This window comes from Pseudopodoces humilis, chromosome 2, assembly GCF_049639895.1.
Source record: "Pseudopodoces humilis isolate 2021_Gansu_Grassland_sample_001 chromosome 2, ASM4963989v1, whole genome shotgun sequence".
NCBI lineage: Eukaryota > Metazoa > Chordata > Aves > Passeriformes > Paridae > Pseudopodoces > Pseudopodoces humilis.
This window is the reverse complement of record NC_142201.1, coordinates 114,225,258-114,242,794: the sequence shown is the minus strand read 5'-3', so window position 1 is coordinate 114,242,794 and position 17,537 is coordinate 114,225,258. Positions and strand designations below refer to the sequence as shown.

The window sequence follows — 17,537 nt, the reverse complement described above, 5'->3', positions numbered from 1 at the left end:
AAAGTTACCCAGTGGCTGTGGCTGCTCGCTGGTGGTAGGAGCAACACAATTCACTCTTGGGTGGGAAGGAGCCCCGGGATGGGAAGAATGCAGGAAATAGAGGCAGCTGAACCAAAATAGCGTCAGGCTGGACTGCCACCCTGTAATTACAGACAGAACCCCCTTCAGGGAGCCCAGGGCTGGCTGCTGCTGGGCTCAGATGGTTCAGCCACAAGCTCTACCCAGTCTGGAGAGGGCTCCAACTTTGTCCTCTGATCCTGCAACCCTGGGAAAAGTTCTGCCCTTCTGGAACTGCAAACCAGGAATGCACTTGAACCCCCACTTTTTTCTGGGAGCTCCTGTGATAAGCACTGACCATCAGAAAATAAGTGCTGATAGCACAAAAAAGTAAGAATTATAATTATCAGTCACAGAGATCCTTTGGGTTCAGTACAAAACCATTTCTTAAAAATGATTTATTTAAAAAAGAACATACCACAAAACCCCTCAGGCTTATGGTTAATGCTCGGTGCTGGCATCACCGAGACAGTCAGCAGGAAAAACTGCTTTGAAGGACACAAATCCAGCAGGCTGCAGAGCCCACGGGTTAAAGCGTGTGGACTAATCCATGTGAAGGAACAAGCTGCACCCCTGAGGTGGAGAACAATGTATGGATGGAGCCACAGCACAGCAGGAAGAGTTCATCCCACCTGGGAGATCAGGAAGCAGCCCCAGGGTCCATCACTCCTGCACAGCTCGGGTGTGCATCGATTCACAGGGCATTACCTGCCCAGAATGGATCACAATTCACCTTTTTGGCTTCACACTTTGGACTCCGGGCTCTTCATGGAGTTTCCTGCCAGTTTCTCCTTCTCTGGCTCTGCCTTTGCCTCCTCTGCCTGGTGGGCTTCCCTCTCCTGCTTGCTGAGAATCAGATACACGGCCCCGAAGCACAGGAAGGCGCCCACCTCGAAGAAAAACTGCAGCCCCAGATACCTGTGGGGCACAAACACAGCGGGTCAGGGCAGCGGGGATGTCTCAAGAGCTCCCAGCACTGACCCCCAGGACTGCGGGGAGGCTGCTCCAGGACTGCCTCTGCTGCTGAGTCTGAGGCTGTGCTGGGGCTGAACCCCTGTGAAGTGTGTGTGCAGTCTGCAGGGCCTGGCAGGGCTGGGACTGAACCCCTGTGTGTGTGTGTGCAGTCTGCAGGGCCTGGAGCTGTGCTGGGACTGAACCCCTGTGTGTGTGTGTGCAGTCTGCAGGGCCTGACAGGGCTGGGACTGAACCCCTGTGTGTGTGTGCAGTCTGCAGGGCCTGACAGGGCTGGGACTGAACCCCTGTGTGTGTGTGTGTGCAGTCTGCAGGGCCTGACAGGGCTGGGACTGAACCCCTGTGTGTGTGTGTGTGCAGTCTGCAGGGCCTGGAGCTGTGCTGGGACTGAACCCCTGTGTGTGTGTGCAGTCTGCAGGGCCTGACAGGGCTGGGACTGAACCCCTGTGTGTGTGTGCGGCCTGTAGGGCCTGACAGGGGCTGGAAGTGTCCCTGTGAGCTCCTGGAGCCATGCACAGCACTTTGGTGCCCCCAAGCCCACTGTCCATCCCTACCTCTGCCTGAAGAGCGTATTGTCGTAGTAGCGGCAGGCGGCCGTGCGCTCGCACCTCCTCTCCCACAGCACGCAGCTGGTGTCGATGGCGCTGCCGTACAGCACCGGGCCCGGCATCCACGCTGGAACACAGGGTCAGCCTGGCCTGATGAGGCACAACCACCCCAACACCACGGCCCAGGTGCCAGGGCCTCCCCAAGTGCCACAGCCCAAACAATGTCTCCAGGTGCCACAGCCTGAACCATGTCCCCAAGTGCCACAGCTCAAACCACAGCCCCAGGAGCCACAGCCCAAACCACAGCCACAGGTGCCACAGCCTGAACCATGTCCCCAAGTGCCACAGCTCAAACCACAGCCCCAGGAGCCACAGCCCAAACCACAGCCACAGGTGCCACAGCCTGAACCATGTTCCCAAGTGCTACAGACTGAACAATGTCTCCAGGTGCCACAGCCAGAACCATGTCCCCAGGTGCCACAGCCAGGTACCTCCTGAACATTTCAGTGACAGGGACTCCACCACTGCCCCGGGCACCCCATTCCAGTGCTCACCTCCTCTATACTCTGAGCATTTACTGCTTCTTCCCACGGCTGCTGTGGCACATCCTGGGGACCTCCAGGGGAACATGGATTTTCCCCTTTGGAAAAACAGCTGGGGAGATCGCAGCACAGGGTTTGGAGTTCCCTGATATGCTGGAGTGAGCAGAGCAGTGTCTGCACACAGCCTGAGCTCCTGAACCTGAAGTTATTCCCAGCCCTCCTTTGTTTACACATGGAGATGGAGCCCTCGGAGCTGCCTTGTCTCATCCCCCTCACGTGCACCCCCAGAACATGCAGGGCAGCATCTTCCCCTGCCTTGGGAAAGCCCTCTCCGAGAGCTGCCATTATTTGCCAGGATGGTATTTTAGCACATTTCAAATCACCTAAAACTCTCAGCAGCATGAACTGTATCCCAACAGCGAACGATTTGTCTTCAGGCTGGATGCTCCTGAAAAACAAAATGGAACATGTGCCCTCTGGCAATCCCAACAGGATGGATGCTTCCCTCCTTGGCACAGCTCCTCACCCACACACTTGTCCTTCAACCCAGCCATCAAGGATGCCAGGGAGCTCCCATTCACATCACCAAAGCTAATGAGGGTTCATTCATTAGGGCTAAACATGGCCTTTCCTTGGCCTGAAAAACCTGCCAGACCCAGGAAGAGCTTGGAAGTTCATTTATAGCCTAAGACAGAGATTCCCCCATGGCTTTCCCCTCTCCCTCAGCTTTTCCCACCCTGGGGTCCAGCCCCACCAGCTTGGGCTCACATCCAGGCCGGCTCCATCCTGCTCCACCCCACAAGCACCTTTCCAAGGATGTGGGAAGATGGAGCCCTAATTGCCTCTCTGCACTCCGAGGGGAGGCTGCTTTCAAGCAAAGCAAGGTAATTAAACTTCTTAACTTCACACAGAGCTGCTTAAGGAGCGCCCAAGTGCTGCCGTGCTGAATTACTGCCGAGTTAATGGTGCACAGTGTGCTGAGGAGAAAACACAGCAGCAGCAGGGCAGAAGGTGCAGTCCAGGGCTGGTTTAGCCCCCAGGCTGCAGGAACAGGGCAGGAGGTGCAGTCCAGGGCTGGTTTAGCCCCCAGGCTGCAGGAACAGGGCAGGAGGTGCAGTCCAGGGCTGGTTGAACTCCCAGTCCCACAGCTGGAGAAATCCTTCCTCCTGGCCCAAATCTCCCCTCTGGAAGCCCTCGGTGGCTGCCCAGGACTGTGCCCACCTCAGGATGAGCATGAAGGACGGCGTGTGGGATGTGCTGGCGAGGATCCCTGCCAGGCAGGACAGGACCACAAAGGGCACGAAGAGGTGGGAGCAGGCGGTGCCGCAGGTGCCCGGCCTGGCGAACCCCCCTGGCCCCGCGATGCAGCTGCACTCGGTGTAGTTCTGCAAAGAGGAAACGACATCCAGAGGCTGCCCACGTGCCCAGGGATGTGCAGATGGAAGGGAACGCTGCCAGCTGCCAGAGTGAAGGAGAGGGGGTAGGACTTGTCTGGAAATAATTAGCAGTAATTAGTACTCGCTACTTTGGGGAGACCTCAGAGCCCCATCCAGTACTCCAGGAGAGCTGGAGAGGCACAAGGGATGGAGGGACAGGACACAGGGAATGGCTTCCCACTGCCAGAGGGCAGGGCTGGATGGAATACTGGGGAGGAATTCCTGGCTGAGGGTGCTGAGGGCCTGGCACAGGGATGTGAGCCCCTCCATCCAGGTCTGTGTGCAGGGCAGAGCTGCAGCCAGAGCCCAGGGGTGGTGCTAAATCAAACATGGAAAACCTCACCTTTGAGAGAGGCCCATAAATAACTAGCAGAGCCTTACAGCAAAGATGCCCTGGGGTGATGGATGAGGGATTTTTCTCTGCTTTTTAGTCACAATTCTATCTTTTTTTTTGTTTTAAACAAGAAACCCCTGAGGTTTTTTTTTTTAAGAGACCTTTAAATAAAATGAGCATGACCTTTTGGTTGCCAGAGGGGGTGGCAGTTTGCAGAAGGGCGATCCCAGAGGCAGGGGCAGCTCAGGGTCTCCCAAAACCTCGCTCCTACATCCAAGCTTACATGGTGCCCTCTGGAAGGGCTGCAGCAAAGCTGGGCCACAAAATTGTAGGGTTTTATGCAGGCTGGGAGGGCTCCTGGACACCCTGGGACAGGGAAGGCAGCAGGCAACGGGTGCCACAGGTCCCTGTACTGGCAGAGATGCTGAAAATGGTAAGAAAAGTGTAAAAGAGAAAGTGTGTTCTGAGAAAGCAAGGGCTGGAAGAGAGAGGCATCGTCAAAGCAGTTGGAAAGGATGTGCTGTACAAGACATGGGGGGGTGGTGCAGGAAAGCACATTTGGGACTAGGCTCTGGCAGCAATCATAATTGTTATTAAAATGAAGTGCTGTTAATTAACAAAACGCTGCTGCACACTGCCCAGACAGTCCCGAGCTACATCCTGTGCCAGGGGAAAGCCACTCATCCCATGTGGGCTGCTAGCCACCTGCAGGTGGACGTTTTAGAGGCAAAGATTTCCCGAACCAGGTTGTCTGCAGAGCCAACAGAGCAGCTGGGGAAGCTCAGAGCCACCAGGGCTCAGTGACAGGCTGGGAGCAGCAGGGGAGAGACCAGAATAATCCTAAACCGAAGGAAGGCCAGGGGCAAACCCCGCTCTTCCAGCTCCTGCACTGCTGAATTCCCCTCTCGGGCAGACCCTTGGCTTGGCAGCCTGTGCTCTGGCAGGAGCTGGGCACTGCTTAGCCCTCCAGAGCAGGACTCACCAGGACAGAGCTGTCTGTGAGGGCAGCCAGGTGGCTGCAGCCAGCAGAGCAGGGTGAGATATATTCCACGCCGTCGGAGCCACAGATGGGGTTGAAGCCCCTCTCGGGGCAGTGGCACTGCGTGTTGCACTCCATGTCGTGGTGTCCAGAGCCAGAGCTGAGCGGGAGGAAAGTGATCATGATTCATGGTTCTGCACACCAAAGCCTTCCCCAGGTGGCCGGGAGGACCCACGGGAATTCCACCATTGCCCCAAGCCTTTGCTCTGCCTGGGCAAAGCATCCCAACCACAACCGGGCACGGGAGCCACCCTCTTCCTTGAAACTGGGTCCCAACCCTGGGCTTGGGATTCTTGCAGCACCACTGTGGGAGGCAGGGAGGGAGATTCCCCCTGAGGGCTGGACCACAGGACTCTGGGCAGGGAATTCAGAGACCTGGGTCGAGCCTTGAGGGCACACAAGATGGTCCTGCCCACTTTCAGCTGCCACAGCTTGGATGGGGTGACCCCAGGGCTGGCCCCTGCCTGAATTACTCATCCACCACGTTTTCCAAGATAAAAACCTGTGCTGTTTGTGCCAAAAAGGTGTTTACTTTGGGTTCCACACTTGCTGCTCAGTAGGAAATTTCACTGAGGGAACTCTTTTAATCCTGATTCTAAAAATCTCATGTTGAAAAGGTTTCACCCATAAGGAGCTAAAGCTGAAATGACTCCACCAAGTGTGGGACAAGTCATGGAGGCTAGCTGTACATTTGCTGCCCTAAACCTGAGGACACAGCACGCTCAGTGTTTATCCACAACAGTCTCTTACTTTGTCTCCATTAGCTGCTTCTCCTGAAGGAATAAACCCATTTCTGGGGATTCTGCTTGGCTCCCAGCCCTAGGAAGTGCCCGTGGCTGGGCTGTGCCCACCTGGGAGTGTCCCTGTGCCCAGCCCGCTGTACCTGTGCCAGTAGGTGACACCTGCCACCTTCTGCGTGGGGCAGCCCAGGAAGAGCAGGGGGAAGGCGGTGAGCAGGCAGAGCAGCATGCCCAGGACACACAGGGCACTGCACTGCCTCAGAGACATCTGGAACCGCTTCAGGATGGCACCGCCCACCACGATCCCCACCATGGCCCCAGGGATGTTCACAGCACCTGGGAAAGGCAGGGCACCGAAATCAGGGAACCACACAGTGGGCTGGCTTGGGAGGGACCTTAAACATCACCCAGTTCCACCCCCTTCCACCATCCCAGGCTGCTCCCAGCCCCAGTGTCCAGCCTGGCCTTGGACACTTCCAGGGATCACAGGGATCACAGCTGTGGCTGTGCCAGGGCATCCCCACCCTCCCAGGGAAGGATTCCCTCCTAATACCCAGTCTAAAGCCATTCCCCCTTGTCCTATCACAGTACCTTGTTTTCCATCTGTGCTATCAGTCCCTCCCCACAGCAAAGCACCAGATGATTTGATGCTGGGTTCCTATTTTTCAGCACAGGTGATTCGGGAGGGACCAAGATTATTGCAGGGACTGGTGGAATAATGCTACACAAAAGCTGCTTTTTAGAAGCAGCAGAATCCCACAGCAAACTTATGTATCCATGGATGGAAGATGTCAGGAGCTGTGGAAAGCTTCACCCAGCAAAATGTGATTTTTCTGTGCTGACAGGAAGAAACACCAAGCAAGCCTGTGGAGGATGTTTCAGTTCTGTGCAGTGCAGGACTGTGCCAGTTTCTGTGGTCTCCCTTGTAAAATCCCAATTATATAAAACCCCACAGTTTTTAAGGGAAGACCAAAGTTCAGCTAGAGATAAGAAAACTGTTCAGCTGAGAATCAATGGGCAGGTTGCTTTCAGCCCATAAATACCCACGCAAGGAAGGAATTTCCAGCTACAGAAAGCTTTTTGATCTGAAAGAAAAAGGCCAAGCAAGACCCAGGAGTGAGAACAAAGGCTAGAGAAATTCATCCACAGAACATGGTGCTGACTTGAATGCAGAGGGTAAATCAAGGCTGGGAGCAGCTCAGCTGGGCACACAGGACAGCACTGCTTCAGCATTTAACCTTCCTGCCTGCACTCAGCCCTGGGCTCTGCCAGTCTGCTCTGCTCACTTTACGCTGATTTATCTGCTGCAGACCTCAGAGGCCTCTTTCCCCAAAGTGCTGTTTGCCCAAAAATGTGTTTTAAACACTTCTGTGGCAGGATCTCTGAACTCTCCAACCGATTCTGAGGGGGAGGCTTTGTTCTAGAGGAATTCTTCCTAATTCCAGATTGGTTTCTAAGGAGTCCAAAGCTCAGCAACACTTACCAATGACCATGTTGGCCAGGGACACTGTGAGGGAGAACTGTCTCTCCAGGAACTTGCCCATGAACGTTGCTAACCCAGCAACCATGGCAGAGATGTTGACCTGAGCCAGCACCACCAGCAGGTACACGGGGTGCCTCAGGTTCCTCAGCAGCACCGCAGGGAAGCCTGGAAGGACAAGGGGGAACCTGTTGCATGGAGAGCAGCAAAACATTCATCAGGGAATCACAGAAGAGCTTGGGTTGGAAGGGACTGCAAAGCTCATCTCCTTGCACTCCTTTCCTTGAAGCCTTCTGGCAGAGCTTCTGCTAAAACAAGTACAAAAGTAGATGGGAAGTCATTAAAAGTTCATTTATTTGTTTGCTGCGGTTGCGGTTTCAGCGTCTTTTTTGTTTCAATCATGAAAAATGCATTTTCTGATTACAGGCACAAAAACACTGCCCTAGGGCTGAACCTAGGAGCTGCTGGGAGCTGCCAGTGTCCAGCCTGGAGTGATGTCCCCTTCCTGCACATCCCAAACCCCCTTCCTGCTGCTGCTGCTGCTCTGCCGCTGCCGTCCCCCCGCTCTGCTGGCACGCAAAGGGCAACTTCCAAACAAACTGCTGATGAGTTTCCCAGATGAGGGCTTGGGCAGCCAATCTGCTGGAGCAGAGATAAGGAATTAACAGCGAGGATTAATGCAGAGGGCTGCCATAAGTTAATGGTGTTAACTCTGAGCAGCTGACAAACAACTGGGACGATCTTTCTATCTGCTCAGGGACTGCGGTGGGGAGATCTCCCTGGGGCTTGGCTGGGGGCTGTCCTCACACAGGGATGGATTTTGGCTGTCCTGAATGTTCTGGGAAGAGCAAAAGGACCCTCTGTGGGTGCAGTGGGGTCCTCCATGTCCAAAGGCAAAACTCCCCTTCGTGGCAGCATCACCTTCCTGGCTCAGCACTCTGCCCCCAGATCAGGCAAGCAGCCCAAAAATCGTAGGAAGCTGACAAAGCAGGTCCTTGGAGGGGTCCCAGCACACCAAGCATGGTCAGGGACCCTGGAACACTGACCCTCTGGAGGCTGGCAGTCAGTGGAGAGGGAGGAGCTGCTTTACACCAATATGAACCCAGGAGGGGAGATGGTTTTGCCCTTAAGTACCACTAAAGGAACTGATTTTTGAAGAGTATTCCTGGAATTTCTCAGCCATGTTGCAGATGGGAAACTTCAGCTTGCTTGCTGAAAAATCTCCTGAGAGCCAATCCAGCCTTTTGTGGGAATTTTTCACCAAAAAGTTCTTTTCCTGGAGGTCACTGGTCTTTTTAATCAAACCATACCACTTCTGCCACCTCAGATCAGAGGTAAAAAGCTGAGCAGGTCCCCCAGCAAGATTTCCATCCTCTGCAATCCCCACCTCAGCACCAATTGGATCCTCCTTGCAGCTGGAGAGAGGAAGCTGGGCAGACAGGAAAAGCAAGGGGAAACTAAAATAATAAACAAAAAATATCCTTGAAACTGTCTTTAGGGACCATATGAGAAACAAACAAGTCACGGGTGAGGAGTGCAACGTTCCAATTGCTTTGAAGATCACCTTTAATGGGCTAATTCCCAGTATGTGCAGCAGAATCTGCACATCCTCCCAGGTGTTTTCAACAGAAGCTTGGAAATTAGCAATGGAAATGACTTCAGGCAAGCTAAATCCTACTTTTTTCATTACTGCTGGAAGATACCTTCCACTGTCCCAGGGTGCTCCCAGCCCCGTCCAACCTGGCCTTGGACTCTTCCAAGGAGATTCAGGCTGGAGAATCTCATCTCCAAATGCTGCTTTCATCAATTATCATGTAGAAAATAATAGTACAAAGAGAAACAGAGAGAGGAAACAAAACAAGCAGGAGAGTGATGAAATGGGAAGGAAATTCTCTTTCCATTGACTTGCAGATGAGCTAGCCCTGAAGTGTTTAGGCTTCCCCCCACACTGTCCCATCTAACCATCACACAGCACCTGCCACCCCATCCCTGGCTCTGAAAAGAGTTTTATATTTGAGATCCTGGTGATTCCAGCAAGATTGCTCTCCTGACACAAACCAGACACTTCATTTATTTTAGAGCTGGGCTTTGGGGGACAAATTCTCAGAAATAATGAATTTATTAGCACAGCCCTTACACAGCAACGCTGATTCAGAACCAGAGCTGCAGCTGGAGCAGGGTATGAGATTTCCTCCTCTCTGCAGCCAGGAGCAGGGAGCTCATTTTCATTCCTGTTTCAGCGGCACAGAGCAGCGTGTTGGTGTGAAAATCCCATCTGAGCGCTATCAATCTGCTCCCACGCAGCCGCTTCCATCACACAGGTTTCGAAATGACAGCACCACAAGGTCGGGGGGGAAGAAACCCCCGAGTGCCTCCTCTAATTGAGCATTAGGCTGACGAGCAAACGCTGCCACCAGCGGGACAAAAAACCTGCCCACGCCTGCCTGGCTGAGCCTGCCATGCACTGACCTTCAGAACACGGAGAAATTCCAATAAATTAACGGGATAATATTTGGGAAACAGGGAGGAAGCTGACACTGGCCACTTTTCGTAAGTAGCTGCCAAAGTGCAGAGTATTTAAAAAACCCAAACATCCCAACCATTAGCAGATGCCTGCACAGACTAAAGCCCAGCTGATCCCCTTCAGCACAAAGAGCCCGCTCATTTCCAAACAATTTAATTGCACCGGATTCAAATCTCCCTCTGGATTTTAACTGCTCAGACCCTGGCCCCAGGCAGTGCTGGCCATTCCCGATAGGACAGGAGGTCAGCCTGGCTTGGACAGTGTCTCCAGACTTGGAGGGGGGAGCGTGGTGAGGTTTTCTGGGGATGAGAAGTTGCCAGTGCTGCTGTGGTTCTGATTCCTGCCATGGCCCGAGGGCTGAGCAAGAGCAGCTGGAGACACCCAAAGCCCTCTGACTGAAGGGGGTCTCTCCCTTCCCACTGCTCTGCTCCAGGCTCACAGCTAACACCCCTCTTTCCTGGCTCTGGTGAGATGTTGGCCTCTGATTCCTGCTGCCCACATGAACCATGAATCACAGAAGTCACAGAAGGATTTGGTTTGGAAGGAACCTTCAAGCCCATCCCATCCATGGGCAGGGACACTCTCCACTAGCCCAGGCTGCTCCAAGCCCTGTCCAGCCTGGCCTGGTTCGCTGCCAGGGCAGGCATGTGACACTCAGAGTGAGCAGGGCACTGCCTTGGCTGGCACGAGGTGCAGCAGGGAGGGGTGGGCAGGCTGAATCACACCACTTACGTCTGATGAACTCCGTCAGGGAGAGGCTCTCCGAGTGCTGGCACCTGAGCTGGCTGAGCACGTCCTCCCTCCTCTTGCTGCCTCTGTTCTTCGCTGTCACCACCTGGGGACACACCAGAGCCTGTCACTGCACACGCCATGCCACAGCCTCCCCTCTCCTCTCCCAAACCGTGACACAGCAGCCCGGGATGTTGCTGGCCTTGTCCAGCTGCTGCTCCCTGCCCACATCCCCGTGGCTCCCATGGGGCTGACAGCACCCAGACACATCCACGCTGCAGAGGAGTTTTCCCACCTCTCCTGACAGCAGTGGATCACACTTCCTCGGGATCGAGCTGTGCCATTCCCCAGGCCCAGCACACCCTGTGCTCAGCTCACACAAACTCAGGAGCTGCAAACCTTGGCAGGGAAAGCTGGAGACCCTCAGGGAGATGGTTTTCTGCCCCAGAGCTTTCACCTCTGTGTGTGGGGGCAGGCAGCCAAGACCACCTGGATGCCCACCAGCACAGCTTTGGGCACTGGTTTGGCTGGAGGATGAGCAGCTCCCTGTGTCTCTGTGCTCCCTCACAAGCCGGTGGGCAGCAAAGAAGCATCAAAAAAGAGGAAAATGTAACCAGGCAAGGAGGGGGTCTGGGATGGAGGCACAATATTTGTCACCTCCTAAGGCAAGAGGCTGCCCAGGGTGCAGTCCCTGGCCTCAGAGGGCTCGGAGCGTGGAAGGTCACTGCAGCCTCACTCAGCCCAGCATCCCACAGCACCGGGAAGCTGAGGGAGCAGAGCATTTCTGGGATGTGCTTGGGATCCCCGGCTCTGCAGGCTTTTAGGGGAATCGCAGGAGCAGGGGCCACTCAGAGGAGATGTGCTGCTGTGCCTGTGGAGGGGCAGACAGGGCTCAGGACAGCGTGGCTCTCAGCACAGAGTGTTTACAGCCAGAGCCAGCAGCCCCGGCTCTGCCACCGCCATCAGGAGCTGCACAAATGAGTGCATTCAGCAGCAATTAGAGACTTGTAATGGACCCAAGGAAACGGGCAGCTTTTGGCTAAAATCACCTCCTTTGCTCTGCAACTGAGAGCGGTCATTAAACAGCAGCGAGGTCACAGTGGCTGTGCTGAGGGTTCCACGTGCCCTCTTTAAGGGTAAAAGCAATTAAACTCCTTTCCTGTTTTGTACTGCTGGAGCTCGGGCTCTCATGCATTTTTCAAATGCAAGGATGAATCCCTGCTCCCTTTCACTCTTCAATTGCCTTACAGGGGCTCTTCTCTCTGCTCGGAAACCACCGCATTTTCCAAAAATACATCCAAGCTGTTCCTGACTGTGGCTTCCTCAGCTTCCAGCTGTTTGTACTTCTAAGAGTCAAAAGCCTGTCCATCCAGACTAAAGCCCAGCTCTTCTGGCTGGGATGTCCCTGGATGTGACCCTTGCAGGGACGTTTCTGTGCTGGCTCGGGAGCAGCAGCACATGGAGCAAAGCCCTCACAGAGGGGGAAAGCTCCTCTCCCTGTGCTGCCTTGGCCCTGCTGTGGTCTTTTGCTGCCTGAAAGGATCAGGAAATACATTTCTCTGGGATGAAGGAGAGCAAGGGAAGAAGGAAAAGCAGGAATCCTGCCTGCTTGCTGCGGATGATGATGGAATTGTGCTGGCTGCACCACTGGAGATGCCCAAGCCCCGAGGAGGATGCTGTGCCCCTGCCATGGGGGATTTTGCCATTCTCACAGCAGAAATTTGTCAAGCTGGAGCTGGAAGGTGCAGTAACATCAGCCCTGCCCCAGCATCATGCCAAGGAGAAACAAACTAAGCTTGCAAAATGCCCCCACACTTGGATTTTCCCGGATGATTCCTTAAAGGACTCAGCTTCTTGGTGCCACTCGCTGCATCTCATGTTTTTCCAAAGGGATTTTATCTGCATGGAAGATTTTGGCCAGCAAAAAAGCTGCCCCTGGATCCCTGGAAGTGTCCAAGGCCAGGTTGGATGGGGCTTGGGGCACCCTGGGACAGTGGAAGATGTCCCTGCCCGTGGCTTTAAGGCCCCTGCAACCCAACCCGTGCCGTGATTCTGTGAGTCCACTGGCATCACTTCCACCCTCTCAGGGGATGGAGCAGGCAGACAGGCTTTTGAGGAAGGAGAATGAAGCTCCCACACACTTTGCATCAGAAAAAGCATCCCCAACCCGACCCTGGCCTGGGGAAATCCCCCATTTCCCTGCACAGGCATGAATAAATCCAGGGATGGCTGGGCAGGGCTCTGCAGGAAAGGAAAATGAAAGCAGCTTTTCCTGCCAGCTCCTGCTCTCCCCACCTGCTACTGCACCTGTGAGAAGGGCAGCCAGAGGTGCCAGCAGGCTGGGTTTATCCAAATACACCCCTGGAAACAGGGATAAATGACCTGCTCTGTGACAGAGAGGCTTTCTTTGTTTATTTTGAGGTGTCTGCAGAGTTTCCCTCTGGCTGTGAACAGAACCTGGCACTCCCAGCTCACTGAAAAGTAAGGTCAGAGAAGTTATTTTCATATTAGACAAACAAAGTGTAAAACCTCACAGCTTGAAGGAGAATTATTTTCCTTCTGACAAGGGCAGGCTCCCTACAAACACTTCATTAAGCCTCTTCCAGCACGTGTGGTCCCTCCAGGGACCCTATTTCCAGGAGTGTTAAAATAACCAGCTGAGGGGCACCTTGCTCCCACCAAATGGGAGGATTATTTTTAGCTGCTGTTTGTGCCAGTCTTTAAAGCTCCCTGGGGAGAATCCAGCTGTAGAGACCAGCCCATTCTTGCAGCCTGTCCTGCCACTCGGTCCTCCTTGCTCCTCAGACCATGCCCTGTTCTCCTAGGCTGCCTTTGGTGGTGCTTTTGGAGCTTTAGTGAGGCAGCCAGAGCATCACAGTACCTTTTTCCAGAGAAAGATCTCGATTTCCAGCACCTAATGGGCACCCTAGGAGAGCTGGACAGGGACTTTTTGCAATGACAGGGAGGGACAGGACTAGGGGGAATGACTTTAAGATGAAGGAGGGCAGGGTTGGATGGGATTTTGGGCAGGAATTCTTCCCTGGCAGGGTGGGCAGGCCCTGGCACAGGTACCCAGAGAAGCTGTGGCTGCCCCTGGATCTCTGGAAGTGCCCAAGGCAGGCTGGAGTAATCTGTGATTGTGGAAAGTGTCCCTGCAACACGCAGGGAATTAAGTTTTGGTAGCATGCTGGCATTGAGGCTGAGGAGGAGAGCCCTGCTGAGTGACCAGAGGGGCTGGACAAATCCCCAGGGCTCGGACACGAGAGGGACACGCCAGCCTGATTCCCATAAAATCCACGGGAGCTCTGCAGTGAGGCGTGTCAGTGGATGTCAGATGCTGTCCCAGGCAGGGGGAAGTGTCACCCAGCCCCTCTGGCATCTGGGAGAGGTTGGGTTCTGTGTCTGGAGTGTCCCCTGCAGCGGGAGGGATCAGGGTAGACAAGACAGATCCTGCTGAGAGCAGCTTTCCCCTTTTTGTGGCACCCTCAGAGATGTGGGACAGACAGAGCCTGTGTCCCAGGGATACTGGAATATTGTGACACTGCTGCTGCCTGCCCTGGCATACAGCAACACCAGCAGATGGAAAAGCATGAACTAAAATATGGCTACACAGCAACTGGAGAGTGCTTAAAGTTCCTCAAAATCCAGGACACAACTCCAAGGAATGGTTCAGGCTCATGGAGGCAGGATTAAACTGGAATTACTTGGGAAAAAGGCTGTTCTTGACTGAAAACAGTTTTTCCAGTCCAAGAGCCTCATCCTCCCATCCCCTTCCTGATTTCATGACAACCTCATGGGGATCAGCCCTCAATAGGGTTAGTCAGGACACTCTGGTGCTAGAAACCTTCTGACAAGCAGCAAAGCAGAGAAATAAAGATGTTCTGGGTTTGGAGTGACTAATTTACCAAAAAAAGATCAAAAGAGCAGCCCTGCGCTATCATTCATGTTAACACGAGCCATTCCAGGAACTTCAAAGAAAGAATTCATCAAAAAAACAGGTGAAGCTGAACTGTGGCTGTGGAATAGAAAATGTAAGTCTCCACAGGCACAGAGGGCTGGCTGATACCCAGTGCTTGCTGCATGATGCCCACTGAGGAGGGTGGCCAGAAATTGAATCCAAGCTGGAGGTGCAGGAACACCTCAGCTGCCTCTGGGCAGGGCAGAGCTGTGCTTTTCCCATGGGCTGTTCCCGTGCTGTGCCTGAAGGGATTTGCAGTGGGCAGGATGGCACACACATGCTGGAGAACATCCATGACAACACAGATTTCCAACAAATCCTGGAGTGCTCCTACAGCTCACGTGTGTTAGCCAGAACAGCATGTGGCAAACTTTCTATGGAGGCCTTTATTTGAATGTTTTAGGCAGGGCCCCTTGCTGCTGCTGCTGCTGGTGCTGATACCCTGTGGGTCAGGCATCCCTGCTGCCTCGCATCCTGCAAGGAGGGCAGAATTTGGCTATTTGCTGTATTTTCCCATTAATGTTATTATTTATGACTGCTGGTAGATTCCAAGAGCTTTCTGAGGGAGATGCAAAAATGGGGAGGAAGCCAAGAATTCAAGAAATTCACATGTTGCAGAGGGACACGTGGGTGCTCAGCCATGTGGGAGAGTTCCCCACAGATCCCAGCCAGAAGAGCTGGGTGAAATCTTCCTGCTCTTTTTAAAATCAATATCCACCCGTTCCCCCTTAAACTCCTCCAACTCAGAGCGCAGCACTTGCCAGAAAGTGCAGCTGTTTTAGTTGGAAGTGCATTATTTTCCCTCCAGAGGCGTTTATGAAATTAATATTCCCATCATCCCTAATGAAGAACTTTTCCCTGAGATGGAGCGTGCCACCCTGGCGTGCTGAGCAGACCCTGCTAGCACAGACCTTCCCTAAGGCTTCAGAGCAAGCCTGGCTGTATCGACCAGGCACATTGTATTTGGGATCACCCTCACCCTGCACGGAGCAGCTCCCACCTCATCACCACGCAGCTCCTGTCAGCCAGCAGTAAATCACTGCATCCCCAAGCTGAACTGGTAAAACAGGTCGGGGAACCCCAAATCTCCGTTCATTCCTGTGGAAATTCAGGCAGCATCAGGAGAAATGAAGCGTTACTCTGCACCAGGTGCACAGACTTGTTCAGGCAGCAAGGTTTTGATGCTGCCTCAAGGTAAAGCACACGCCAAGACACCGAGACGAGCACGGCTTCACCCCCTGAGCGTGTCCCAGCAGCTTCAGCAGCATCCCAGCCCACAGAGTGCTGTGCCCTCCTCTGCAGGCACAGTTTGTTCTGTGCCGCTCCCAGGGTGCTGGGACGCGCAGCCGGGGAACCTCACGAGTTGTGTCATGTCCTGTGTGCAGCTCTGGACAGCACAGCCCCTCCCTGGCCCTGCTCCCTGCAGAAGAGCTGTCCTTGCCTGCCAGGAGCCCACTGCTGAAACTTCAATTCCACCTCTAAAATTCAGGACTGCTCCCAGACAAAAGCTGTGGGCACAGGCAGAGCTGGCTGCCCTCTCTTCCCTGGGCACACCTCTCGTAAACATGAAACTCTGGGACTGCATCCTCCCCTTCCCAAGGACCAGAAGTGTCTGTGGCTCCTGTGGCTGTCATTTTGGCTCCAGTGAGGTGTGTGTGTGTGTGCAGAACCCCTCCTACCTCCTTCGGCATCTCCCGTGGGAAGAAGAAGTAGGGCAGGGCAGACAGGGCCACCAAGCTGGCGGCCACCAGGAACCCGAGCCACCAGGCCCCGACCCAGCGCGGGTCCTTGCTGGTGAGCTGCACCTCAGCTGCAAGAGAGAGGAGAGGGCCATCAGAGCACTGCAGGGACAAGGGAGGTGCCCCAGTGCACCAAAGGCCACCCCCACCATCAATCAGCCCCAAGGTGGTGGCTCCCAGCCCAGGGACCATCAGTTCTGGGGCCTGAGCAGTGTTTTCCCTCATCATCCCATCACCAAATCACATCCCACTGTCTCTGTCCTATTTCACTGCTGTCCCCAGGGTGTCCAAAGAGCCACTCAGCCCTTTGGATGTGCTGGCTGCCCACTGTACCCCAGTGACACAGGGCAGAGAAGGAAGCTGAGACCCCTCTGCTCCAGAAGCTCTGACAGGACAGGTCCCCTCACCTGCGCTGACTTTGTCGATGTCCACATAAAACCGCAGCATGGCAGAGCCCAGCATGAAGGCCACCCCCGGCCCAATGACCGTCACAGAGAACAGGATTCCTGGGCAGGGATGAGAACAGGGAAGGGCTTAGCCTGGGGGAAGGCACCATGGGGACAGAGGTGCCTCAAAGTGGGACCAGGCTCTACTGTGCCTGCCTCCAGCACTGCCCATTTCCCTGGCAGCTTTCTGATCTCCCAGAGCAACAGCCCCATGCCCTCCACACTCCTTTCACACATGGAATTCCCTTTGGCACGGCTCAGGCCTTTCCTGACACTTGTCTTCAGCCCCCCAAAAGGACTGCAATACTGCCAGGAACCAAAGGTGCCCCTTGGCATCGGTAATCCAGGGAACACCAAGGTTTTTTACAAGGTTAAGGAGATAAAAGTTATCCGTGAATTCTCCTCCATGAATTGCTGATAAAAGAAATCCACATGTAAAATTCAATTCCTACCTTACACGTGAGAGGTTTGGGTTGTCTACCAGAGCAAAATTTGATGTTGTGCTTCCTTTTTTTAACAGCAATGACCTGGTTTTGATCTGCCTTTGCTGTTCTGTTTTCCCAGCTAACAGATAGGAAAGGACTAGAAGGACCTGCAAGGACCACCTTGTCCATCCCACACCCCTGGGACAGCGTGTGCCCAAGCTGTTCTCCAGCATCCCCTGTGCTGAAGGACACCCTCCCATCTCCCAGGTGACCGAAACTTCTCTCTTTGGTTTGTATCACTTTGCTAACACCTAAATAGAGTGCTGCTGCCCCTTATCCACTTTTTTCGAGGAGGATGTGGTGATTAACTCCATCTCCAGGTTGTCACTCTCAGGTCAGAACCCCCAGCACCTGCCCTGAGTGGTGTTTCCCAGCTCTCCTGCCGCCTGCCCAAGCCTGAAGCAGAAAAACTCTTTTTGCAGAAATCTTCCTGGCTCCAGGCAGAGCAGAAGGGCTATAACAAACCCAGCTCTCATTAATGCAAATTAGTCCAGTCTGGCCTTGCTGT

The 17,537-nt window shown here is 54.0% G+C and overlaps 1 protein-coding gene across 4 annotated transcripts in view; it reads right to left on the bottom strand.

Annotated features, from left to right (window-relative positions):
- Nucleotides 1-425: 425 nt before the first annotated feature.
- Nucleotides 426-17,537, bottom strand: part of SLCO2B1 (solute carrier organic anion transporter family member 2B1) — a 32,828-nt gene continuing 15,716 nt past the window's right edge. For all 4 annotated transcript variants that reach the window (XM_088051691.1, XM_088051689.1, XM_014253642.2 and 1 more), the window contains 10 exons: nucleotides 16,506-16,604; nucleotides 16,039-16,169; nucleotides 10,405-10,507; nucleotides 7,152-7,316; nucleotides 5,812-6,004; nucleotides 4,872-5,028; nucleotides 3,341-3,504; nucleotides 2,503-2,567; nucleotides 1,584-1,704; nucleotides 426-975 (listed from right to left, as the gene is read on the bottom strand). In XM_088051691.1, coding sequence (XP_087907817.1) covers nucleotides 801-975; nucleotides 1,584-1,704; nucleotides 2,503-2,567; nucleotides 3,341-3,504; nucleotides 4,872-5,028; nucleotides 5,812-6,004; nucleotides 7,152-7,316; nucleotides 10,405-10,507; nucleotides 16,039-16,169; nucleotides 16,506-16,604 — 1,373 coding nt within the window. In that variant the 3' untranslated portion in view covers nucleotides 426-800. The remainder of the gene's footprint in view (nucleotides 976-1,583; nucleotides 1,705-2,502; nucleotides 2,568-3,340; nucleotides 3,505-4,871; nucleotides 5,029-5,811; nucleotides 6,005-7,151; nucleotides 7,317-10,404; nucleotides 10,508-16,038; nucleotides 16,170-16,505; nucleotides 16,605-17,537) is intronic.